This window comes from Coenobita brevimanus, chromosome 62 (assembly GCF_032717465.1).
Source record: "Coenobita brevimanus isolate Jiangsu-jjx chromosome 62, ASM3271746v2, whole genome shotgun sequence".
NCBI lineage: Eukaryota > Metazoa > Arthropoda > Malacostraca > Decapoda > Coenobitidae > Coenobita > Coenobita brevimanus.
The window spans coordinates 34,390,107-34,402,110 of record NC_137015.1 but is presented as its reverse complement, the minus strand read 5'-3'; the positions used below and the strand labels follow the sequence as shown (position 1 = coordinate 34,402,110).

Below are 12,004 nucleotides of genomic sequence, written 5' to 3'. Positions count from 1 at the left end.
GAGCACATACCACCTTCCCACTTGCGCTCGTTCCCGCTGGTATTCTGTCATTTATTATTCATAAAAACACTCACACTTTATATTTCTATTACTATATAACACTTATATATATCTGCAGTCTTTATCCATAAGTTTCCTTTAGTAATAGTAGTTTATTGTCACTGTAGGCATTCAATTTCTCTTTCAGTAAAATACGTGGCATTCACTTTCTCATCATGTATACTAGCATGGAGAACGAATCTGTCACTTTCACTTTCATAACTCCCAGTAATCATACATGCTAGAGTGAAACTTTCACTTTCATTACTCTTAGTATACAGTATATACTCGTATTCTTATATTACTACTTATTTACATTTCTATTTACATTCTCTATTTTATTTACATTACTGTATTTACATTTCTATGTTATTTACACTATGTTATGCACTGTCACTTGCAGTAACTTATAAAACTATTTTCCGCTGTTCAGTTATATTTACATTCATTGCTTTCACTTGCTGTTTACACATTATTTACAATTCCACTTGCACTGTTTTAGTCACCAGAAAGATCGTAGTCACTGTCCATCATTATCATTGATAAATTAGCCAGTTCACGTTCCACAGCAGTCATTTAGCCCTTTACCCCTTTCCACACGAGGTTTAGTACGGGTAGAGGTCAGGGCCCTTTGCATGGGGCTAAAAAGCATCTGAATTGGACAGGCGCGAATCCGACACGGTTTCACCTTGAAAGGCGACAGTAAACTGAATGCTGTTGCCTAGGGGACAGTGAAGGGCTGTCAATGTCAGCATGGTGACAGCTGGTAATATATATGCCATGAAATGATTGGCAGGAAATCTAGACAATACATAATAAATTAGGTAGTTCCAGGTGAATGTAAATATCACTTAGGCTTCTCCCTTCCTTTCTTATATATATTTGTATTATGAGAACAGGTCATATGGCATATTTCAAGGGGAAATAAACAGGGAAAATTAGCGAACGAGTGCACGTGAGGTGTTGCCAGGTGATAATTAGCCCATTCTAGATGTATGGCAGTATCAATTACCTTTTCTCTTTCTTTTATATATTGTTTTGTATAAGAATAGGGCAAAGGACACATTTCAATGGATAAAATGAGTGGAAAAATCCGTCCAGCATTTGTGTAGCACAGTGCAGCTGGTCAGGTGGGAGGAGAGGGTAATGGAGGGGAGGTAAGGAGAGGGGAAGTCAAGGACAGGAAAAAAATGGCTAAATTGTCAGCAGTGGATGGGAGTACAGATGACATTAGCAGAACTGAGTATAGCTGGACACTGGTAGTACTGATAGATGATACAGGCCACCACTTGAAAGCCCGGGTGAATTCAAAATAACACAGAATCACAAATGTGACACCCCGCAGTATGATCCTTTGCTCCCGAGCATCATGAAAGTGACGCCCCATGGTTAAGGAGTTAATGTCCTAGCTCAACAGGTTACCTATATATTTTTTTAGAGGCTAAGGTCGGATAATTTCTGAACAGACCTCATACAGTAAATACAGTATGTACAATTTGCATGGAAAAAGAAACTAAATAAATAAATCTTGAGCATTTGTTTGTGAACTGATGATTAGGAAAGAGGTGTTGTACAGTAGAATTATCATAACTCTTTCTCACAGTTACATATACAGCCATGGCCCACCAATTTATTCCTCACCTGACTGCTGTCACTTCACTCTTCACTCACCTCACAGCTGTTTTGCAGATAATACAGTATATACGTACAAATTGCAAGCTCAGTAATTTTATCCAACAAAGCAGACCTTCATTTCTGTCAGTTGTATTTTATCTTCTCTGCCAGTGCAAATGTGTAATGAATTTATACATTGAGAGAGGTGAAGTCAGTGAATGTACAGCGAGGTTGGATGGTGAGGAATTGGAAAATGTGAGTACGTTTAAGTACTTGGGTAGTGTGATGAGTAACGATGGAGGTTTGGAGGGTGAAGTGCTTGAAAGGGTACAGCAGGGAAGAAAGGTTGCTGGTTCCTTGAAAGCAGTGATAAGAAGCAGGGAAGTGAGCATGGAAGAGAAAAAGTTACTACATGACAGAATTGTGATACCAACTCGAACGTATGGAAGTGAAGCTTGGACGTTGCTGGAAGGACACAAGTCAAGAGTGAGAGCAGTGGAAATGAGTTATTTAAGAGGAGCCTGTGGAGTCACATGGAGAGACAGGCTGACATATGAGGATATAAAGGAGCATTGTGGTGTGGAAGTGGATGTGATAGGAAGCATTATGAGGAACACACTGAGGTGGTTTGGCCATGTGGAGAGGATGGAAGGTGAAAGACTGACGAAGAGAGTGTATGTGAGTGAGGCGGAGGGGGGAAGAGGGAGGGGGAGGCCGAGGATGAGATGGAGGGATGGGGTGGAGAGGTATATGAGAAAGGAGGGTGTGAGTTGGGAGTGGGGCAGTGAAATGGCGGGGGACAGGGCGACGTGGAGGCGATTTGTTTATGGCCACCCCGAATGGGATTGAGGCATCTGGCAATAGATAGATAGATAGATCTTAGAATGCATTTGCACTGGCAGAGAAGAAAAAATCTAGCTGATAGAAATGAAGGTGTGCTTTGTTGGATCAAATCAGTATGCTTGCGGTTCATACATATTTATTGCATTATCAGCAAACCAGCTGAGTGGCAAGCGAGGGGTGGAGTGATGGCAGCCAGGTGATGAATAAATTGGTATGTTTACAGCTGTATACACAACTGTGAGCAAGGGAGTCCTGATAATTCTACTGTGCAATACAGCACAACTTTCCAAATCATCAGTTCATCAATAAATGCTCAAGATTACTTTCATTAGTTTATTTTTTCATGTTATTTTGAGTAACATTTAACAGAAAATGGACTTGCCAAAATCATCATCATCATCATCATCATCATCATGTTGTCGTCATCTGGACCATCTTTCCCATCTTAGAGCAGGGTGAGGGGGTGGCAATGTCCAGACAGCCAAAGTTTGCCCAGTTTGATGGGCCATGATTTCATTTACTCATCATTCAAGCCTTCAAAACCAGACTCCATCTGATAGGCCACAAAAAATTTCACCACGTTCTATAGCATCACATTACCTATCTGATAGAGCCAGTCCGAATGCTGTCATGTTTAAAAGGGATGCCAGATCCCTGGTCATGCATTTTGCACAAAATTCATCCAGCCTGCTCGATCTTTTGTCAGTCCCTTGCCACACCAACTTCCATACCTCTCTTCCACACTTATCCACCATATCCCTTCACCTCTTTCTTGGTCTGTCTCGCCTCCTCCGTCCTTCAGGTTTGCTCAGATATACCCTTTTCACCATTCTATTTCATTGATTCTCTCCACACGACCATACCATCTCAGTACTCTCTCTTTGATTCTGGTGTCCACAGTCTTCCTCACTCCGCATCATTCACGAATCACGTTATTCCATATCTTATTTACTGTCTGTAGTTCACGTGCATTCCTCAGCAGCCCCATCTCCAATGCTCTTACTCTTGACTTTATTTTCTTGCTACATCATAGTCTTACATCCATATGTTAAAGTTGGCACCATTACTCCTTCATGTAAGCCTCATGCAGCTGCAACACTAAAGCCTCTGTTTCATATCAAGGCTTTCATAGCACTAGGTACTTTCCTGCTTTGTGTCACTCTACTTTTCACTTCTTTTGCACATTTTCCTCACTTTTCTATCACCATACCCAGGTATTTGAACTTTCCCACCATTTCTTTCTCTCAGTTTACTGTAACATCACACTGGGAGTCACCTCTCTCAACAACCATCACTTAACTCTTCTCTGCATCTTTTATACATTTACTCTCAAGAAACAGTACTCACAGACTTCTACAAAACTCTGCACTAGTCTACCAAGCTCTTTTCTGGTATTTGCAAGTACCACTGCATCATCAGCTTACAACAAATTACATTTATTCCATCCATCACCATTCATTACCAACGCCATCCCTCTCTCCATTACTCATGTTTTTACTTCTCTCATTACCCCATCCACATGTATTTTGAACAACCACGGGGACATCACACAACCTTGTCGCATGCCCACATTGATCGTGAACCATTCACTTAGATGCCCATTTACCCTTACATGTGTCTCACTACCATCATAAAAACTCCTGACGGCACCTAGCAGCTTACCATCTACACCGTACATGTGCAAAACCTTCCACAGTCTTTTTCAATCTACTTTGTTGTAAGCTTTTTCCAGATCCATAAATGCGATAAACACCTTATGGTCCTACTTACAAGCCTTCTCCACTATCTGTCTCACTGCAGATGTTTGATCCACACATCCTCTACCACTCTTAAAGCCCCTCTGATCGTCACTCACTAGGACTTCTGATATCTGTCGTACTTTATGATAATTCTCCTATATACCTTCCGTACAACACTAAATATACTTTTGCCACTATAATTCTTGCACTCGCTTTGCTCACCATTATTTTTGTACAGGGATGTCAGAACCAACTTGCGTAGCCCCGGGCTCTTATGCTCCTCTGTGGGGCGACATAGGATTGGATGATGGATGGATGGTACAGTCACAGCCTTTTTCCACTCCACTGGCACAGTTTCACACATCTATGCCTTCGTATGTATCTCCAACAAGCACTTCATTCCGCCCTCTCCACTACACTTAATCATCTCTGCATACACTCATGAACCCCAGCTGCTTTCCTATTTTTCAGCTGCTTCACAGCATTCTTTACCTCTGCAAGTCTCACGTTTCCTGGCACTGCATTCCTTCTCTGTACATCCCCCAAAGCTATCATGCTAACAGTTGCTTGCTGTCTCCATTCCCATTCATCAGACTTTCAAAGTATTCTTTTCATCTTGTCCTTACTTCATTCCCATGGGTTAATAATCTACCACTTACATCTTTCACACTTTCACATTTCTTTCCACTTTCACTTCTACATTTCTGCACCTCTTTCCAGAATAACTTCCTATTTTCGGTGTACTTTGTATTCATTTTTCTTTGTAGATCATCGTTTACCTCCTTCATTTTCCACTTCTCTAGTCTCTTTACATGCATCTTGCTCTCAATATGCTCAGTTCTTATTCCAACTGAACCCCTGTTCTGTATCCATTCTAGCCACTTCTCTTTTCCTCCACTACTCTCTTAACCTCATCAACCCACTGTGCCATGCCTTTCTTCTTTGTTGTTATTCTTGCCACACCACACACCGCTTTAGCATTCCTAACTAAGCACTCGCTATATGCATTCCACAAGCTGTTCAGGTCCAGTTCATTCCAATTCACTGATTCTAACTCCTCCCCTACTTTGGCCCTGTATTCATGTGCCATTTCTTTGATTCACAGCTTCTCAACTTTCAGTCGCTCTCCTTGACTGTTCCTGTCCCTTTTGGTCCACCTCACTCCTCTCAGCTTGATCTTGCATACCACCGTCATATGATCTGACAAACCTTCACATCATCCTCTCACTGCCATCATATCAGCAGCACTTCCCAGCATCAATTTCTAAACGAGCACGTAATCAATCAGGCCCCTTTCAGCATGATCTCCATTCCATCTATACCATGTATGTTTATGTTCATCTTTGTGTTTGAATTAAAAATTACAAATGCGCAACCTTCTCTCCTGACATGTCCTTCAGTCTCTTCCCATTATCATTCTCTCCTGGTACCCTATTATTACCCATTATATCATTCACAGGACCAGTGCGTACTCTCCTATTCATGTCACCCATTACAAACACTTTATATCTCCTGGGCCTTTCTCCTGCTATTTCATCTAGCTCATTCCAAAATCTGTCTTTCTCTGTCTCACTCCTGTCATCACACAATTGAAACGTTACAGTCACTGCCGCTTTCACCTTGTCAGACTTAAACTTGACATACATACATCTCAGGCTGACACATTTGTAGTCTCTCATTCCACTCTGCCACACTTCATTCACCAACAAAGCAATGCCTGCCTTGTATCTTCATTGCCCATTCATGCCCCACCTTACACATTTTACACCCTCTCACTCCTCCACTTCACACTATCATCTTTGTTTCACACAAATTCATCACGGTATATCTCACACTCTTGAACACATTCACTACTTCTCTCCTTTTGCTCTCATTCACATCTCTCACATTTGACATGGCCATGCGAATCTTCCCATTTAGTTGGGGCCCCGGGCAGGTATTGGCCCTCCGAGGCTCTCCGAAACGTCTACCATGATTTAATGATTTAAGATAGGCGAATCTGGGGGACACTTAACCTGGCCAAAAACCCCGGTTGTGTGGCTACCACCCAGCATAGCAAATGGTTTCATGGGTACAGGAAACCATGGCTTGTCACTCAGTGTAGGGACCATAAGGCAACATTACATAGAGTGAGTGGGTGATGGATGCCCCCGCCTACCACCTGCCAAGGTACTGTAAGATAGTGCAAGCTCGTTGGTAGTTAGAAGTGGTTCATTAGGTAGAAAACCTTACGGGTATCACACATTTTCCTCCGATGAAGAGCATGCCTCTTTTTCAGTGCATTTATTCGTCTTGCTTTTCTTGACCCATGATTCTAAAAGCTTTCCTGTGAGTAAAAGATGAAAATTAAACATAAAATACATTACAGTATTGATACAGTACAGTAATACAGTTCATAGTGTCATGTGCTCACCTAGTGTTGGCATCAGTGGAGAGTAGAGTTGTACACCATGCAGTACAGTACAGTACAGTGCACTTAATCCCATGTGGTCTAGTGGCAGTAATTACGTGTACAGTAATTTCAGAATCGCAGTAGAATGCTAGGACATGATTCAGTGAGAGGCCACAAGCTTTTCAACAACACCAAGCGAGGCATGGGAGGCCACACAGTAAGTCTGAGCATTAGGGTTTTGCCAACACATGGTCACAAGAGCAGAACACAGACATCTTCAGTGAATGAGATCCACAAGAGAATGAGAAAGTGACGGTGGGCTTTTCTTGCTGGGTGGGCCATTCCTGCAACGAAAACTGATTGGCTGGCGCATTGCAGACATTCTCATTTGCTGGCACTTTCTGGACTTTTCCTGAGTGCCAGTTGGCTACTGTGTACAAGCATGTTTATATGCTTTACTGCCAGATATTCCATAGAACCACCTGTTACTTTTCATTTTAGTGCTGGATGTTGCATAAGTTCACCAGTTATTGCTTTAACAGTGCCAGATATTGCTTTGAGCCAGATATTGTGACAACGGATAATTGAGAGTTTACTGTACCTCGCCATGGTGAGTCACTATCAGTTGCATTGCAACATTGGTTCACAGCACAGGATGACCCTGCAGGGACATTTGTTTGCCTAGGGTTGATGGGTCAGCCCAATCAGACAAACAGGTAGCACAACAACAATAACTAGTTAGTATTGTTATTACAGCATATGCAAATTCAAATGATAAGTGATTGGTCTTTTATGACTGACCTTACATGTATTGTCAGTTAACAGTATTATACTCAAAGTGCTTTATCTCATTCTTCTGTTTTTCTCAGGGAATTATTGACCCGTACCCACCACTGTGTGACGCCAAGGGCTGCTACACTGCTCAGTTTGAGCACACAATTGTCCTGCGCCCCACTTGCAAGGAAGTGGTGACACGTGGCGATGACTATTAACTTTCTTTGCTGTGCTCATATACTGTCTGCAGCAGAAGTCCTGTTGCCTATCCCGCTTGTGGGTCGATTGACTTTGGAAATCAGTTCTGTGAATCTGAAGTAACTGATGTTGATGACTAGTTTCTCACTGATCAATATCAGAGATATCATTTACGTTGGACTGAAGAGACTACTGTGATTTTCGGAATGTGTGAAAAGAAAAGCAAGAGAGGCAAGAGGACTTTTTGCTGCAAACAGTACCTCAGGCTGCAGTGTGGTTTGAAACAGCTGAAATAGGTAGAATACACTGTTTTTCTTGCACAGATGCTTAATAGATATACTGAAAATGAAATGTACACAGTATACCAAAGGCAAGATTAAGGTAGATTGCTGCATAACAGGGTGAGATGAACACTACAAATGATGAGTATAGAGATCAAGTTACATTGTTACCTTCCTGAATACTGCATCCCTTGTTACTATTGACAATAAGAGTGTTCACTGTTGATTCCTTCCATACAGGCTGAATTACTGAGATGATAGACAAAATCACTAAGTTGTGTAGATGACAGAAAAAATGAAGTACACACACTGAGGTCTGTCTTTCACCAATCAACACTTCCAGTCTGATTATATTTTTTGTTTTATTCTTGCACCACCTAATGATTTTATTTAACTTCTGAGAACCTGTCAAAAGTGAAAGGGTTAGAAAAGATCACCATCAGATGTCTCCTTTATGAAATCTCTTTTTGAACTATAAATTGTAAAATCCTCAGGGGGTAGTAAGAAGAAAATTAAAAGTACACCATCAGGTTGAAAAGATTAACAGAGAATAAATCATAAAACTTTGCCTTATTAACAAGCATGGGTAGATCATTATAAACCACTTCCACCATTAGCCCTCACAAACGCACAGTTAACTCATTTACTCCGATGACATTTTTATTCTTGCCAGCATATGATTATTTAATTCAGCTTGAGACAGGCCACGAGTAGTGAAAGAGTTAATGAAGACTAACTGCTTCAGTTTGAAAACTCTCTCTCGAGCAAAATACTATCACTTGCACGTAAAAGAAGTAAATAAACCAACATCACTGGAGTGAAGGGTGTATTAGTGGAAATGCCTTAGTTGTTCTCTTCTTTTGTTGTGGAAGTGGTTATTGTAACTAGATTCACAACTTGATGTTTTAGGAGGGCTTGAGAAAGTCACAGATATTACTTTGTGCATTAGTGGAGCTTTGCAAAGATGTATTCTCCTGCAGTTTTAGCTTGGTTTATATTTTTGATTAAAATAATTTTAATCCTTTTGCTAATTTCATTGAACTGTTGTGAAGGATATTTCATTTTGTACATTATTATTGAAAGCTGGTTTTGACAAGATTTTGGTGGAAAAAATGTTTGCTGAACCATGATGCATTTTAACACCTGAAATTTGGGTGAAATTGTTTCTAGTTAACTCTTGCCGGTACCAAATTATTTTATTTGGGTTGTGATAGATTCTTTCTCAATAAACAGTGTCAGAATAGGACTCCATTCCTAAGTTGTATAAATATCTGGTACAGCAAGAATATCCTGTAGACTAAAAAGGACAGCACTCCGATTGAAGGGATTATGAACAACATCGATCCTTTTTTAATTCTGTTGGTTGCCTACTGTAACTTTCATTGATGTTATTTACTGAGTGGCAGTTGTGATCTGGTGTTCAAAACACCCAAGACATGTTATGGACTAGTACAAATGTAATATAAATTTTAATATTGGCAAAGTCTACAATACCTGTAGCCATTTTCCACAGTTTAGGAAGAATAGGTATTGTTTTATCCTAACGTTTGATTAAATGGTCTTGTCTCTACAGTGAGTAATAGGAAACGTTATTCTTTTAAGATGATGATGATGATGATGATGATGATCTGATGATGATTGGGATTATGATGATAGAGCATCCATTATTGAGTTTGTTCATTGATTACTTTTCATTCCTGATAGCACTGAGGCATTATAATATTTTTTGGAGCTGTGTGGGTAATTGAACCGGGAACTTACTCTGTTCTAATAGCTGTATTATTAGAAGTGAGAGTATTGAGGTGTGGACAGGCTTCACATTTGCTATGATAACTTTTGAAGCATGTTGTGGGGAATATTTTGACGTACAGGTGTTTCACAAATGACCGAGAAAAATTAAAAGCATGCCTACACCTTCTCTCACTCAGTTATAATGCCTTTAATCCAGTTGCACATTATATTATTGCTATATGCAAACAATATTATTAAAGTTATGAGAGACCTTGAACTGGAGGATGTAGAAGCCTTCAGTATCCTCTTCGACACGAGAGGTATTTTCCTAGTTGGAAAAATTATTTGGAGTTAATAAGAATACACAACAGAAGTATTCAACTGGATTCAGGGGGTTAATAGGATGGCTGTAACTGTTATATCATCATACTCAGGACCTTTGTAACTCTTGAGATCTTGTGTATTTGTTTGTCATATCCACAGCAGACCATCTTGTCTGTAGAATTATAGAAGGGTGGGGAAAATATAGCCATGTCTAGTGAGCATATTGTTAACTGAGCCACACTGTTGTTAACCAGACATGCTCTTGTATCTCCCTTGAATATAACTGGTGGCAAAGCCAAATACTCAAACTTGGGTTTATTTATTGTGTGACCTTTAATGTTCTTCAGAGTTTTGTTATCATTGAGTTTTGGTAGGTTTTGTTTATAAAGGTTCCTACCTGCATGCATACATCAACTTTGGTCACCTAATGCCAGCTTTCCACACTGCTTAGTCTCTGGCAGCCATCCAATTCAGTCCCTTATTGTTGAAGTTGTACTGTATCGCCTTGTTCCAGACCATTTTTGGCCTCGTAACCCTACCCTTGGCATTCACACCTCTCACCCTCTACACCCAGTTGTTGTCCTCCATCCTCACTGCACAGGCTAAATCATTGCAGTCTATGCCTCCTTATCACAGCACTAAAGATGTAGTTACACATGTGCTTTTCCTGGCTGAATATCACCAGCGGTATATTGCTGTGCCAATTTTGAGGGAATTTACAGTCAGTTTTGGTCACATGGAGTTCAACCAAGTTTTATACTATTTCAGCACATCTGTTTGATATAAGGTGACCAGAGTCCCGCTTTTAAGCGGGACAGTCCCGCTTTTTTTTACATCTGTCCCGCATATTAAATTGCGACTAAAATGTCCTGCTTTTTTATCAATTTATCTTACATGTCCCGCTTTTAGAAAATTATTGTTAGGTTAGATATAACATGACCTTCTATTATGAAACTATGATGAATTATTAAAATTATGCATAATTCAAACCAAATGAAATACAGATCTGTTAATATAGAATCAGTTCTACTCACTAACTGACAACTTTGGTCGGCCATTCACCATACTATACGGTATGTACGGAGTTTGTCTAAGACGTTAGTGTTTTATTAGCAGCCTCTGGGTGAGGTGTAGCGCTATATATCATCATCATCATCAGCCGTTTGAGTGTCCACTGCCGGACCGGCCTATCCCTACCGAAGTGAAGACGATACAGCCAATGTTTAATTTATATATATATATATATATATATATATATATATATATATATATACATATATGTAATATATATATATACATATATATATAATATATATATATACATATATATATAATATATATATAATATATATATATACATATATATATAATATATATATATACATATATATATAATATATATATATATACATATATATATAATATATATATATACATACATATATATATACATATATATATATATATATATATATATATATATATATATATATTTGTGTGTGTGTGTGTGTGTGTCTATATATATATATATATATATATATATATATATATATATATATATATATATATATATACACACACACACATGACAATGTTCTGCTTTTAGCTCCAGTAAATCTGGTCACTTTAGTTTGATACAGTGTTGAGACTGAGTCTTATAGTACAATGAGAACAACTCTTAATCTTGAACTACATGCACTCATTAGAAGAACACTGAAATGGATTAGCACATTGCGGGCTGTGTGAGATGCTTAGACTTAAAGATAAAGAAACAAAAGGAGAAAGAAAGGAAATGCCAATGTAGTGAATACTCACGACTTTTTTTTTTTTTTTTTTTTTTTTTTAATGCCCTGTCAGTATTTCAGTGTGCCTACCTCTGAATAACTAAATGATGGTGTGAAAATGTGTGTACTGAACAGGCAATTACATCAGTAATTCCAAAGTAACATTTTAGGGGGTCTTATCTTTTGTCAGACAAAAGTCCTCAAGACTGTCTTTACGTTACTACCAACAGAGTTTAAGATGGCACTTACCACCCCTGCCACTCTACACAGTTGAATATAGTGAAT

General features: G+C 39.2%; 1 protein-coding gene across 1 annotated transcript in view; it reads left to right on the top strand.

The window, feature by feature from the left end:
• Positions 1–8,311, top strand: part of und (methionyl aminopeptidase und) — a 158,564-nt gene extending 150,253 nt beyond the window's left edge. Inside the window, exon 9 of the mRNA XM_080275741.1 lies at positions 7,497–8,311. Coding sequence (XP_080131867.1) covers positions 7,497–7,619 — 123 coding nt within the window. The 3' untranslated portion in view covers positions 7,620–8,311. The remainder of the gene's footprint in view (positions 1–7,496) is intronic.
• Positions 8,312–12,004: the final 3,693 nt, after the last annotated feature.